Source organism: Onychostoma macrolepis, chromosome 07, assembly GCF_012432095.1.
Source record: "Onychostoma macrolepis isolate SWU-2019 chromosome 07, ASM1243209v1, whole genome shotgun sequence".
Classification (NCBI taxonomy): Eukaryota; Metazoa; Chordata; class Actinopteri; order Cypriniformes; family Cyprinidae; genus Onychostoma; species Onychostoma macrolepis.
The window spans coordinates 48,842,504-48,858,327 of NC_081161.1; the positions used below are offsets into that span (position 1 = coordinate 48,842,504).

The 15,824-nt window shown below is 40.0% G+C and overlaps 1 protein-coding gene across 3 annotated transcripts in view; it reads left to right on the forward strand.

Moving 5' to 3' along the window:
• Positions 1-1,000: 1,000 nt before the first annotated feature.
• Positions 1,001-15,824, forward strand: part of LOC131544177 (carbonic anhydrase 4-like) — a 144,113-nt gene continuing 129,289 nt past the window's right edge. The window contains exons 1-9 of one of the 3 annotated variants that reach the window (XR_009272053.1): positions 1,002-1,186; positions 1,407-1,476; positions 1,580-1,606; positions 1,771-1,941; positions 2,032-2,183; positions 2,259-2,327; positions 2,398-2,470; positions 2,556-2,719; positions 3,057-3,905. Coding sequence is in view for 2 of the 3 variants with exons in the window: in XM_058782238.1 (XP_058638221.1) it covers positions 1,184-1,186; positions 1,407-1,476; positions 1,580-1,606; positions 1,771-1,941; positions 2,032-2,183; positions 2,259-2,327; positions 2,398-2,470; positions 2,556-2,719; positions 3,057-3,380 (1,053 nt within the window). In the remaining variant the exon portion in view is untranslated. Of the gene's footprint in view, positions 1,187-1,406; positions 1,477-1,579; positions 1,607-1,770; positions 1,942-2,031; positions 2,184-2,258; positions 2,328-2,397; positions 2,471-2,555; positions 2,720-3,056; positions 4,000-15,824 lie in introns of those variants that run through there. The other 2 variants (XM_058782238.1, XM_058782239.1) reach the window with 2 other exon arrangements.

A 15,824-nucleotide genomic window follows, 5' to 3' on the forward strand; every position in this document is an offset into this window, starting at 1 on the left:
AAGCAATTGTTTCTCCTTAATATTATTTTTTCCCCACTGCAAATCAGTGTACAGACAACTTGGATTGCAAACATTTTGCAGGCTTCCGTTTTTGACTAATAAATCTATTCTGACGTGAGAACGCCTGTCTTTTGTATGATCTTAGGTTATTTCCGCTCAACTGCTAATACCATATCATACATATATCAAAGTAGCTTGGTTGAAGGTAACCAAATTTGGGTTGTTTTGCAACCCACTGATGAGAAAATATGAACAAACCTAACCGTGGGTCATTTTCAATCTAGAATTTTGGGTTATTCATTAAACCCAGTATATTAAATAAGTTGATGCTAGTTATGCTCGTTCATTTTTAAAGGAGCACTAGCTCATTATTTACCTTGAACATGGGTTAATATTTCCGGATTAACTTAAATTTCTTAAAATTTGGTAAAATATACTACACAATCAGTTTACAATGCACCTTTTATTTTACGATAAATACAATTCTAAAAACATCATCTATCTATATTTCCATGTGTATAATTTTATACATTTAAAATAGTTTAACAAATAACTTTTTAATTCATGTCTAACCACTCCTGAAATGGCAGAACTTTTCATGCTTAAATAGTTTTAATATTACTTTAATGTCTAATATTGCTTCAATTCTTTGGTATTTTTTCTAATAAGCTACTCTAACTTTATTTGAGTCAGTATCACTAAAGGTATCTTTACTTTTACTCTGATATGATGACTGGGTAATGTAGACAACACTGACTGTGTACAACATTTATTTCCTTAATAAAATGCTCAAGTTACATCTGACATGAATATAAGGAAACCAACTGAACATGGATCCTGGGTTATGAACTGGCCATCAAACTACCTGATTGGGGATGGAGTTTGATTGCCGTCAACCTAAATTTTCATCAAACACCTGAACCAAATTGGCCTAATCACTTAACACACTTTAGGTGCCACCTGCCTCAATGAGCTCATGTTGATACCTGGCTAATCATGTCTTTGCACATTTCAGGACGTTGAAACCCTTTGAGTATAAAGCCTTCAAACACAGCGGTTTTTAAACAGGGTTTTGCAGATTTAATACAGGAGCCAAGTTTGGCTTGCAATTAAAAGTAAAAATAAAATAAGAGACAGAGTTAAGCGTAGTAGTTAAGGACTGAAAGAGTTTAAGTTGTCCAAAATGGTAAGATAGCAGTTTGTCTTTGCACTAAAACCTGAGAAGTGAATCACAAAAATGTGTATATAATTTACTTCATCTGCTTTTAATGAGTTATTTAATTATTTTATTCTTGGAAGGCGCTATGCATTTTTAAATATTTTGAATAGATCTGTTAGATAATCACATTACTGGGCAGAGTGCTTGCATAACTTTTGCTGCTGTTTTTATCTTTATTTTTTTTCAGATGAATGCTTTCATAGCCTGCCTTGCTGCTTGTCTGTTGCACGAGGTGTGCAGTGCATCAACACCTGTGTGTAAGTGTTTGTCATCTGATTACTTTGTAATTTATGTGAGTAATGTTGCATCGTGTATTGATATTTCAAACATTACTCTCCCTTTTCATGTGCTGCTTCTTAGCTTGGTGCTATCATAGGCCTTCATGTAGTAAGTGTTTTTTTTTTTTGCAAACTTTAATAAAAACAATTAATTGTTTAACAATCACAAGTAAAATGCATGCTTCTCCGCTGTTTCAAAATCAGGGATTATACATGATTTGCTGCTAATTACCAGGTGGGGATGTTTTAAGGTGTTTTTCCCCTGCATCTCAGGTGATGCTGTTTGGCCCATAATCGCAGAGAAAGACTGTGATGGCACTCAACAGTCTCCGATAGACATTGTAACCGCCGATGTGCAGGCTAATACTGATCTGACCGCTTTCACCTTCACTGGCTACAATGACCGCGCAACCTTAACTGAGATTGAAAACACTGGCAGGACAAGTGAGTAGTGTAATGTTTCTGTTTCAGCTTTTGTGTAAGAATTATTGACTGGGAACAGAATGTTTAATCTGTTGTGGTTTCACTCTTCAGTTAAAGTTACATTTGGTGACCAGAAAATGTATGTGGAAGGAGGTGATCTGCCAGGCTTGTTTAACAGCACACAGTTTCATCTTCACTGGGGTAATGGCAGCGCCACACCTGGGTCTGAACATGCTGTGAATGGCAAACGATACCCCATGGAGGTTTGAAAACAATGTAACTACAACTGAAAGCTTTTGTTTTATACTGGTCTTCTAAAAGGGTTTTGTGTGTCTCAGTTGCATATCTTGAATGAGGCTGGTAACGGCAGTGATCCAGTATTGTCAGTTCTTGGGATCTTCATTGAGGTATGTCACCTTTTCGTCTGATATTTGGAGAAATTGTTCAATTGACCATTTTAATTGTAATCGCCCACAGGCCTCTAATGACACCGGGAAACCAGAGAGCTGGAAGACCTTAACGTCATATCTAGCACAAATTGCGAGTGCAGGTTTGGACCCTTTCCTACAGTATTAGTAAAGAAGTGGTTCTGTATGCTGGTAATGTACAGACGTTCACATTTCAATTTATTTCAGGTGATAAAACGCACGTTTCTGACAAGCTCACCATGGATGATCTGCTTCCTGGAGTGGACAGGACTAAGTATTACCGTTATCTTGGCTCTTTGACTACACCAAGTTGTGACGAAGGTGTGATTTGGACCATCTTTAAAGACTCCGTTAAAGTCAGCCAAGATTTGGTAAGTCTAGACTCTATACACAAATATTTAGGCCTAAATTCAAGATTTCTGTGTCTGGGTTGCACATGAATTGCATTCGTTTTAATCTGCTAAAACCTAATGTGACTCATCAGTCATGCATAAGATTTCAATAAAACTGATTTAAGTGCACAATAACCAGGTTTTTGATATTTAACAGATGTATGCTGATTGTAAGCCATTTGAACACAATCTTGGAAATGGGAACTGATGTAAATAGTTCCTAAGTGTTTTTTTTTGTTTTGTTGTTTTTCTATCCACTTGGAGGAAAGGATCAAAGTGTCTCTCTGGTTCAGATTATTTTGATTTCTCCAAATAGATTGACCTCTTCAGTACGACTGTCTACATCAACCAGACCACCAACTCTCCCCTAATGACCAACACATTCAGGGCTGTTCAGCCCATCTATGGCAGGATTGTGATGTCACAGGTAGCGGGTCCCAAAACTACTGACCTCATAAAGCCAACATCAGGTACCAAAACTACCGGGTTTGTAGGAAACCCAACTACTGGCCTTATAACGCCAACATCGGTTATCAAAACTAGTCTTACAAAGCTGACATCAACCGCAACAAACCCATCCCTGGCTCTCAGTTTTCCTCTTCTGAGTGTCGTGCTCCTGTACTGCATCCTACCTTCGTAAGCTGCTTCACAAAATACTGAGATTAAGATGGCTTTATGTGACTAAAATATTCCCTTTTAATGTTAGTTAAAAAAAAAAAGCATCAGCAATGTAAAGTAATCGCTAATGTCAATTTGTAACTGTGTTGTTAGATTCCTCATTCTCCGCTTGTTTCCTGCATCTGTTTAATATGAAACTGCCTTCCAGGTTGTGCACTAAAGGCTTTATTTGGTTGTAGTGCTAGGTGTTTTATAGAAATGTTAGCTGTTTGATTTGCACAGTTTTGAATGACATTTGAGCTGCTTGTGGCTTTTACATAAATGCACTTATTGTAACAAGACTATAGTGTCCACTTGTGCAGAAGTGGAATGTTTCTTCTGAATGAAGGCAACATGCTGAGGACGGAGGACATGTCACCGGTTCAACTATTTGCTTTTTAGAGGGAAAAAAAAAAATTCTCTCTTTAAAAGTGAAACCGTATCTAGTGCTTGTATCTCACTGGGATTTTTGGCTGGTAGGTTCCACAGGTGTCACTGTAAAGGTGGGGTTGGTTTTAACGAGTGCGCAGAAGGTTTGTGTCCTTGTCTGCTTATGTGAATGTTGAAATGTTTTAAGATTAAGAATTCATTAAAGTTTATTCAAACAATTTATTGTAGAAAATGTGTCCTTATTTCACATCAGGTGCGGCAAATGATTCCATTTATCTGTCTCTAAATGACATGTAAAAAATGAGGATATATTTGCACTTCTACATTGATGCCAATAAACATTGTCCTAATCCGAGCTGGGTAGATTATACAAATTGTAGTCCATTACATACAGGTGCTGGTCATATAATTAGAATATCACCAAAAAGTTGATTTCACTAATTCCATTCAAAAAGTGAAACTTGTATATAATATTCATTACACACAGACTGATGTTTCAAATGTTTATTTATTTTAATTTTGATGACTATAACTGACAACTAAGGAGAATCCCAAATAAGTATCTCAGAATATTACTTAAAACCAATACAAAGAAAGGATTTTTAGAAATCTTGGCCGTATGAAAAGTATGAGCATGTACAGCACTCAATACTTAGTTGGGGCTCCTTTTGCCTGAATTACTGCAGCAATGCGGCGTGGCATGGAGTCGATCAGTCTGTTGCACTGCTCAGGTGTTATGAGAGCCCAGGTTGCTCTGATAGTGCATTGTTGGGTCTGGTGTCTTTCATCTTCCTCTTCACAATACCCCATAGATTTTCTATGGGGTTAAGGTCAGGCGAGTTTGCTGGCCAATTAAGAACAGGGATGCCATGGTCCTTAAACCAGATACTGGTTGCTTTGGCACTGTGTGCAGGTGCCAAGTCTTGTTGGAAAATGAAATCAGCATCTCCATGAAGCTTGTCAACAGAAGGAAGCATGAAGTGCTCTAAAATTTCCTGGTAGATGGCTGCGTTGACTGTGGACATCAGAAAACACAGTGGACCAACACCAGCAGATGACATGGCAGCCCAAATCATCACTGACTGTGGAAACTTCACACTGGACTTCAAGCAACATGGATTCTGTGCCTTTCCACTCTTCCTTCAGACTCTGGGACCTTGATTTACAAATTAAATGTAAAATTTACTTTCATCTGAAAAGAGGACTTTGGACCACTGAGCAACAGTCCAGTTATTTTTCTCCACAGCCCAATTAAGATGCTTCTGACATTGTCTCTGGTTCAGAAGTGGCTTGGTAGCCCTTTTCCTGAAGACGTCTGAGCGTGGTGACTCTTGATGCACTGACTCCAGCTTCAGTTCTCTCCTTGTGAAGCTCTCCCAAGTGTTTGAATCGGCTTTGCTTGACTGTATTCTCAAGCTTGCGGTCATCCCTGTTGCTTGTGCACCTTTTCCTACCCAAATTCTTCCTTCCAGTCAACTTTGCATTTAATATGCTTTGATACAGCACTCTGTAAACAGCCACACCTTTCAATAATGATCCTCTGTGACTTACCCTCTTTGTGGAGGGTGTCAATGTTCGTCTTCTGGATCATTGCCAAGTCAGCAGTCTTCCCCATTATTGTGGTTTCAAAGAACAAGGATACCCGGAATTTATACTGTAGGGATGGTCATTAATTCAAACTCAAATGTAAATCAATTTCTGAGATACTGAATTTGGGATTTTCCTTAGTTGTCAGTTATAATCATCAAAATTAAAAGAAATAAACATTTGAAATATATCAGTCTGTGTGTAATGAATGAATATAATATACAAGTTTCACTTTTTGAATGGAATTAGTGAAATCAACTTTTTGATGATATTCTAATTATATGACCAGCACCTGTATAGTTCGTAATATAATTTAGGTTAGTCATCTTAAGATTTCAGATTTTTTTTTTTTTTTTTTTTTGGGTGCAGTATAATTGTCTGGTTAAGCACACGGCAATAATCTGACACTTCAATGTTTAAAAAATAAACAAAAATAGATGCAATACTTAATGTTGCTTAGTTTTACTTAAAACATTATCCTCTGGTTGAGTAGGCTGTTGTCCATTTACACGATACATTAATTGTAATAAGCTACTACTGAAATTCCCACAAGGATTACAACAACATATCTGAAATGCTTTAAAAAAAATTGAATTGTTGAATGTAACTCAGAGATCCTCATCACCACACCGGCTGGGATCACGGCCCGCACCCGACGGCCAGGAAACCCAGCTCCAGCTCACAAAGGAGCGATATGCCAGAAACCTGTGACGACTGAAACACAGGCAAATGGTCAATGGACACATAAGCATTCATTTTTCATCAGTGTATTTGTTTTGCATACAAGCACAGTCTATGAATCATCTAGTACTTCCTTATATTTCTATACAGACTGTTAATCCACTGTGCTAAATAAAATCCTTGGATTGTTTTGGATATTTTATTTATGAGTTTGTGGATATGCTCGGTCCTGGCAGCTTTTACAGCATGTCTATAGCAGGACAAACTGTTTCCATGCAATTGTAAAAGCTTCCAAGTTAGTTTTTTTTTTTTTTTCTCAATTTGTGCTCAAGATTACGAGTTTCTTTCTTCAGAGAATGGGTATAACTGTTGGGTTCTGATGTCAACACAATTTTCATTTTCAAATCATCTTTAAATTCAAAATTGCTTGATTGGCATGACTGCAAAAATACAATATTACTTGTTCAGGATCTGCCTCTGCTTTGTGGACTCATGATTTGATTTTGTAGTTTGATAGATTTAATTTGTGTGTTTGATCCCGATGCTCCATGTATATTAGATTAATTGATTTATTCTGATGTTTGGGTGAGAAGCAGTGCTGGTCTGAGACTGGTTTGTGAGTCTCAGAACCAGCTGAATGATGGGACGGTTTTCAGGGTTCAGTTCTTGGGTTTGAAGCTCTTTAAAATGTAGCGATTCTGTGGGACTATATTTTAGACGTGTAATATTTTCTAATAAACACACTTGTCTTAACAGAGCAACATAATTAGTTTATTCTCGCGGAAAGCGGTGAACAACTCTGATGAGAGAGAGAGAGAGAGAGAGAGAGAGAGCACACACAGATAGTGAGAGAGAGAGAGGTTTAAAACACCTTTATTTTATCCGTTTTCATTTTTCATTTACATTAAATCTTTAAAACCAACATTTCATCCTGCCCAACCTCACACAAAAAAACTCCCCACAGACCATATTGCAGAAAAATCTATAATATTATTAACTAATTTAAAATAAGCAAACTCTATTTTTATTCGAACAGCCACCATCCCCTTCAGAACTCTTTCTGCATCGACTGAACCAATACCCAATGTCCTGTTTTTTCCGAGTCCTCCAAATTGCCAACTTGGCTGAGCCCAAAAGATAATTTAACAAAACCACTTTCCTTCGTTCACTGACTTTGTACTTTGGACCACTAATAAAAACTTGATAGGAAAATTCCTCACCCACGCTTTCAAAACAAACCTCTAAAAAATAAAAAAGACCTCTTAGCCTCCCACACTGGATAAACAAATGTTCAACCGTTTCCTCCACCCCACGAAAAAGACATTCCCTCCCTACTTCTGGATTCAGGTGCGCCACGTGTCTGTTTGTTGCTATTATACCATACATCAGTCTGCACTGTAAATCTGCTGTACGTTTCTCAATAGGAGGCTTGTACAGCGATCTCCAGCAACCCCTGAAGTCTGGCCCAAACACTTCTGGCCACCTCCATGTTTTAACTCTTTTCAACACAGTTTGATGTGACACTTTAACACACACAATGTACAGTGCCTTTTTACCAATGTCTTGAAATAAGCCCAACTCTGGAGTTTTAAAGGACAAAAAAGTATCTTCATCATCCTGAATTGCCTGTGCAGCAGAGACTCGTATGGATGGAAAACTGTAGCTCCATCCCTCCGAAAGAGATTCTAGTGCTTCTCTGCAGGCTCCAGGCAGTGCTGTACGTACCTCCGCTAACATCTGATCCAAGAGACGTAAAGAACGTATTCCTGTCTTGTGCTGAATTGAAACTGCCGTCCTCCACCCACTGCCATCTCTTAGATGTTCGATCTTTGTACATCCAGCTCTGACCAGACAAGTCCTCACACTGCTTGAAGACAACATTTTTGTTTGCATCAAAGGGTTATGAAATAAAGGTTCTCCCATAATCCAGTCCTGCGGTCGCAAAATGTCTCTAGTCACAGAAAAAGTCACATTCCACACTTTTAACATGGATTGGTAAAATGAAGTCAGATGATTCAAATCCAGTTCATCCACTTTCAGTAAAAACAGCTGCTTGTCATATCCCAGATTTGACGTTCTCCTTAACAAAGCGCATGCCACATTTGTCCACTCCACGTCCTCCTCATATAACAGTCTCTGTGCTGCCTGTAATCGAAAAGTACGAATCCTGCTTCTTATGTCAATCAGACTTTGTCCCCCCTCATGAGTTGGAAGATATAAAGCTGACGCTGGAATCCAGTGCTGTCCTGACCAAAAAAACTCCACCAGTTTTCTCTGGATACTTTTGACAATGTCATCTGGTGGCTCTAATACGTTCAGTCTATGCCATAATCTGGAGGCAGCCAGGTTATTTGTAACCAAAACTCTACCCCTGTAGGATAGCTCTGGCAATAGCCATTTCCATTTAGACAACTTGGCAGCCACCTTCTCCAGCAAACCCTCCCAGTTCTTTCTTCTATAGCTTTCTACTCCTAAATCACTCCAAGAATTTTGATTCCTTCTCTTCCCCAATGCAATCCCCCAGGAAGTGGAGGTGGCCCACCATTTTCCCACTGACCCACAATAAACCCGTTACTTTTTCCCCAATTGACTTTAGCCGAAGACGCTTTCTCATAAACATCCAAACTCTTACATAGTATTTGCACATCTTCTTGTCTGGTAACAAAAACAGTTACATCATCGGCATAAGCCGACAAAAAACATCTTGAATCCCGCGGGTCACCTGGAACCATAAAACCCTTTAATTAATTTCTTAATTTGCATAAAAAGGGCTCAATTGCTAGGCTAATATTTTTTTAACCTATTGGCTAAAACTTTAGCCAATATTTTATAGTCTGAGCACATCAAAGACACAGGGAGCCAATTTTTTAATAAACCAAGATCTCCATTTTTTGGTATAAGAGAGATCACAGCCCTCTGACAGCTAGTTGGTAACATGCCTTTTTCAAAACATTCACAACAAACTTCATAAAAATCTTCACCTAAAACAGTCCAGAAAGTCTTATAAAATTCAGCAGGTAAACCATCTATTCCTGGTGCACACCCATTGGAAAGTTGCTGAACTGCATCTGAAAGTTCATTCAAATGAATCATGGTATCAAGCTTTTCCTTATCCCCAGGTAGCAACTTTGGTAGTCCTTGTAACAATTGTGCCATATTCTCAGAGTCACAGTCAGTGTGTCCATACAAATCCGCATAAAAGTCCATTGCCATTTTCCTCATTTCCGTTGGATTTGATGTTAATGATCCATTTTCCTTACGCAGATGAAGTATACGCTTCTGTTGTGCAACTTTCTTCTCCAGATTAAAAAAAAAAGGAAGTGGGAGAGTCAATGTCCTTAATAGACTTAATAGTGTTGGCTAAATGTTTCAACTATGTCCGATACCCGACCTAGAGGGGGAGTGGCGAGTACTCTGAATTATCTACTACTGCCTCAGCGCCTTGTCCTCTGCGTCGGCTACGTGCGAGCTGGCCAACAGTTTTTTCACACGGCGGGGTTTTATACGTTCCCCATACGTAATGTCGAGAGACCGACTCGATAAGGGAACGTCTCCGGTTACTCACGTAACCTGGGTTCCCTGAGAGGAGGGAACGAGACATTACGTAATCAGCTCCTGATTTAACAACATTTTTACCAGAGAATGTATTTTTTTAATGACTCAAATTTTGATTAAATAATTGGATACCTAACTGTAAACAATAGAGGCAGAAGATTATTAAGGTAAGACCTCTAAAAAAAGTAATTTTTTTATTGATATCAACTGAAAACTGCAATATAATCAGTACATTAAGCGGCCTGCTAGCCAAGCTAACATTCCGTGGCAGTTAATTCAGTTGAGAACAAAATGGGCCTATCTAAAGCAGAGGCATTTTTCAAAAATGAAGAGGAGATGGAGATAATATATCCAGCAGAAGTTAAATCTGCCAAAGACAAGAAAAAGATGAAAGAAATGATCCTGAGAGAGAACCCAGAGACACTGTTATCTGACTACAGTGGACCAGAAAACAACAGAGTCCGGTGTAACCTGCTCTTCTTTACCGAACACCCATCATCCTGGCACACCGTCCTCTGCTCCGCCATGACATGTATGAGGAAAGGAGGCATCAGCAAAGGTAGACAACTCACCCTGGAAGGAGACGACACAAAGCTGACTGTGAACCTTTATCACAATGGCACAGTCATGGTCCAGGGACTAGAAACCAGCCTCAATGAATTCCAGAGGAACTTCAGAAATCTTAAAGGGGAGGTTCAGAAAATTAAGAAAGCTCCTGAAGTAAAGAGCCAAGCAGAAGAGGAGGCCGGCACAACCTCAGTTACCATCACTGACCCCAGCTCAAGAACACATGGGCACACCAGCACTCCTGCGTCTCCCAAGATAAAGGCTTTGAGAGATAACATCGCTGAGCTGGAGCAGGACTTCTTCCTGTTTAAAGAGGAAACTAACAACAACCTTCATCAGCTCCTGAACCTGACCAGTGTGCAACAGGTTCAACAACTCTGCTCTGCTGTAAGACACCTGGAGGAGGACAATCAAGAGCTGCGGCAGGAGCTGAGGAGGGTGAGAGAGGACCTGACCAGAAGAGAACAACACGGCCACACTCTGGAGAGACTGCTGGAGGAGACCAGAACCCAGCTGCACACAATACAACAGCAGCAGTGTGTCAGCACACGACCCCACAGCACCTCCACGACCACAACTCAACACCAGAGGTGTGTCAGCTCACAAACACCCAGCACCTCCACAAACTCAGCTCAACAGCAGCGTGTCAGCACACAGTCTCAGAGCTCCTTCACCCCTGCCACCCGTTAGTCTCCTCAAGCCCATCAGAACCTCAGCAGCACTCAGATTCATCCACCGACTACAACATCATCATCTACGAGCAACAGCAGAGAACAGGAGAGAAAAGTCAACATCATCATCCTCTGCGACTCCAACGGCCACCATCTTGACCCCAGACGACTGTTTCCGGGGAGATCCGTGAAGAAGTTCTGGTGTCCCACCTCACACTCTGCTTTAAGACTGCTGCAAGAGGGTGCATTGGGTGCCCCGTCACACATTATTATTCACACCGGAACAAACGACCTCAGCACCAGAAGGGTGGACGTCACAAAAGCCCTGACCAGCGTGGTGAGAACAGCTAGCAGGATCTACCCCAGAGCCAAAGTCATCATCTCGAGCCTTCTACCTCGCAGAGACATGCCACAAAGGATCATCAACAACATCAACGTGGAGATAGCTAACATCTGTGCCCCAATACCGAATGTCCACATAGCCAACCATCAGCAAATCACACATCAGCATCTCTACGACCATATCCACATCCACCGAGAGGGCATGAGACTGTTTGCAAAAACCATCAAGGCATCGACCCTGAAGAGCCCTCAGAAGACACATCCGGACCGGGAGGAGAGAGCTGGGCAGCTTCCCGGCAGCTACGCCGCTGTACCGGCACGACGAGGTACATCAGACTCCACTGACCTCATCCAGATCAAAAACATGCTGAAAATTATATGTGATAATCTATTAACTTAAGCACAAGATGGGTCTATAGTCAAGAATGATCATTATTTCTTAATGACTTATTTATTTATTTTATTTTTTTGCTTATTTACTTGTTTATTTTTAAATGTAACATTTGTAAAATAGACCCACTCACTGTATTTCTCTATATTCTCTATATCATCTTTTTAATTGACTAATCTATATATTTATATGATTGTGTCATGAACTCAAACATTATTCTGGTAATTACAATAATACTCAATGTCATCGTTTAAAATCACATGTTACAATATTCAAGGGATGTTCTCTTCAGCTTTTGGGGAGAAAATTACTAACTCTGATTTTGTTAATATTGTATATAGTTCAAATATAATTATATTACTTGAGACGTGGAGTCGTTTAGACTCCAAATCCTACACCCCTCCAAACTACAGAGAGCTGCGTATCCCTCAGTCAAACAGCCTAATGTTAAAACGGAAGAGATTCAGGAGGAATCATAGTTTGGTTCAAAGACCATCTGTGGCAGTATATTCAGCCTGTGAAAAAAGGAAAAACACACATTTGGATAAAACTTAAAAAAGAGATTTTGTGTTTAGATGAGGACCTGTACCTATGTGCCACATATATCCCTCCACGTGAGTCGCCTTATTATAATGAAGACACCTTCTCAACTCTACAGTCAGAGATCATATACTTTCAGTCTCGAGGCCCAGTGCTGTTAATGGGGATCTGAACGCTAGAACAGGAGAGAAGCGGACTACATTAGTTCAGATGGAGATAAATATATTAACAGTTCACATACGTACCAACAAAAACGTTTTACTAAAGCACGACAGAATTATGACAACACAGTAAACAGACATGGAAAACAGGTCCTGCAGCTCTGCAAAAGCCTGGGTCTATACATAGTTAACGGCAGAATAAAGGGTGATTCTCTGGGTCGACTCACCTACTGCTCCTGTCTGGACAGCAGCACAGTAGACTACGCCATTACGGATCTAGACCAAAGCAAAATCAACTATTTCACAGTGATGCCACAGCTACCGTTATCAGACCACAGTCACATAGTCCTCAGTCTGAACACGTCAGTGAATCTTCTGCCATCTTCAGAGCAGAAGGTCAAACTGTACCCCCTCCCCTCCACATTTATATGGAGTAAAGACAGTCCTGCCCAGTACGAAGCCGAGCTCCACAGCACTCACGTGGAGAACATGATGGACTCATTTCTACTGACTTCATTTGGTGAAGAGAAGAAAATGATCAATTTAGCAACAGAACAATTAACTTCAATTTTCTCTACCGTAGTCAGAAAAGCCCTGAGAAAAGAAAACATTACAGATGTAAAAGGAAATCGCTAAAGGTGGTTGGTTTGATAAAGAATGCCAAAAACTAAGAAAAGAATTACGATCATTATCAAATAAAAACACAGAGACCCTGCAAACCAACAAACACGAGCCACATATCAACAAACCCTTAAGATATACAAGTCACTGCTAATACAGAAAAAGCTGATCACATGAAGATAAAGCTCAACAAGATCGAGGAGGCAGTCGATCAAAATTCTTTTTGGGAATTATGGAATAATTTAGATAAATCCAGAGAAGCTAAACACATTCCCATCCACGACCCAAACATCTGGACTGAACATTTCGGAAAACTCTTTTCACAAAATGAACCTACCCTTACCCAAAAACATCTGACCTCTGAACTACACGACCTAGAATTCACTATTAAAGAGCAGCTAAACCACCTAGACAAACCCATAGCATTAAATGAACTAATAGACAAAATGAAATCCCTAAAAAATAAAAAAATCCTGTGGCTTGGATGGAATATCTAACGAGATGCTGAAACACAGCAGCTCCAAATTGAAAGATGCTATTCTGAAATTATTCAATCTCGCACTAAAATCAGGACACTTTCCCGAAATCTGGAAAGAAAATCTAATAACTCCAATATTTAAACAAGGTGAGAAGTATGACCCAAACAATTATAGAGGCATCACAGTCAGCAGCAACCTCGGAAAACTATTCTGCTCGATTATTAATGACAGATTAGTTCAGTTCATTCAAGAACACAAAATTATAAACAACTGTCAAATTGGATTTATGCCTAAACAAAGAACATCAGATCACATTTACACACTCCACACACTCATACAAAAATACATTCAGCAGACAAAACAAGGAAAAATATTTGGTTGCTTCATTGATTTCCAAAAAGCCTTCGATTCGGTGTGGCACGATGGACTTTTCCTAAAACTTATCCAGAGTGGAATAGGAGGAAGGACATATGACATCATAAAGGACATATACAACGGGAACAAATGCTGTGTCAAAATCAACGACAAACGAACCGATAATTTCAGTCAGACGAAAGGAGTCCGTCAAGGCTGCAGCCTCAGCCCGACTCTATTTAATATCTATATTAATGAACTGGCATCAGCACTTGATAAGTCCTCTGGTCCTGGTCTGACCCTCGAGGGCAGAGAAATCAAATGCCTCCTGTATGCAGACGATCTTCTGCTCTTGTCTCCTCATGAAGAGGGGCTGCACCAAAGCCTCTCCATTCTGGAAAAGTACAGTAACGATTGGGCCTTACCGATAAACATGGAGAAGTCAAAAATCATGATCTTTCAGAAAAAGCCTCGTCTTGCTGACAAAAAATATGAGTTCACAATCGGTGGAACAATTCTTAATCACGTCACCTGTTATAATTATTTGGGTCTGACGATCTCAGCCTCTGGACAGCTCAATACTGCAATCAAAGATCTGACGGATAAGGTAGGCAGGGCTTTTACAGTATAAGACGACCCTGTTCAGATTCAACCCACCCATTAAACTGTGGCTGAAAATCTTGATAGCATCATCAAACCCATTCTCCTCTATGGCTGTGAAATCTGGGGCCCCAAATTTAAATTAAACTATGAATCATGGGACAAAAACCCTGTTGAAATTTTCCACCTTGAATTCTGCAAAAGCATCCTGGGAATTCACAGAAACGCCCCGAATCTCGGCTGCAGGGCAGAACTGGGCAGATTCCCTCTGCTCTCTGAGATCCAGAAGAGAGCAGCGAAGTTCTGGATCCATCTTTCAGACGCCGACAGATAGCTGCCACCACAGTGCTTTCACTTATCGACAGAAACACCCAGAGACTGACCCCTTTCATTATTTAGTGGAAAAACATCAACTCAATTCCACAATTCAGTTAAAGAATTCAAAAATAAAAGAAACAGAAAAAGTAACCCAGGAAGAATACATTCATGATTGGCAGCAAAAGTAACTCAAGTAAAGAAATTAACTTACTTCCACAGAATAAAATCTGATTATAAATTAGCGCCATACCTGAGCAGTATTAAAGAGTATGGTCAGAGAAAGCTGCTGACGAAGTATCGTCTGAGTGACCACAGTCTGTGTGTGGAGACGGGCCGACACAAGCAGAGCTGGAGAGCCAGAGAGCTGCGACTGTGTTCTCACTGCACTGAGAGTGTGTGTGTGTGTGTGTGTGAGAGAGAGACTGTGTTCTCACTGCACTGAGGGAGTGTGTGTGTGTGTGTGTGTGTGTGAGAGAGAGAGAGACTATGTTCTCACTGCACTGAGGGACTCGTAGAGGACGAGCTGCACTTCCTCACGGAGTGCAGCAAATATAAACACATCAGAGATGCCTATTTCAAACAAATAGCTCTAGTTTCACCTGAATTTAACCATAAAAGCAACTTAGACAAACTCTGTTATATTCTGGGAGAAAAGGAAAAGTGTATCCACCTGGCAGCGCAGTATGTGTCCTCCTGCCATCAAATGAGGGACAAAGGCTGATCCCCCCTTTCCATTTATAACTGCTCTCTGTATTCATTTAATCATTTATTTATTTTTTAATTATCCTTTTTTTTTTTTTTTTTACCTACATGTATATGGACATATGTGTTTCCTCATGATTTTATTTATCTGTATAATATATGTATTGCTTTGGCAACATTGTGATGCTACACAGTCATGCCAATAAAGCTAATTTGAATTTAATTGAATTGAATTGAATTGAATTGAGAGAGAGAGAGAGAACACACAGATAGTGTGAGAGAGAGAGAGAGAGAGAGAGAGAGAACACACAGATAGTGAGAGAGAGAGAGAGAGAGAGAGAGAGCACACAGATAGTGAGAGAGAGAGAGAGCACACACAGATAGTGAGAGAGATAGAGAGAGAGAGAGAGCACAGATAGTGAGAGAGAGAGAGAGAGAGAGAACACACAGATGGTGAGAGAGAGAGAG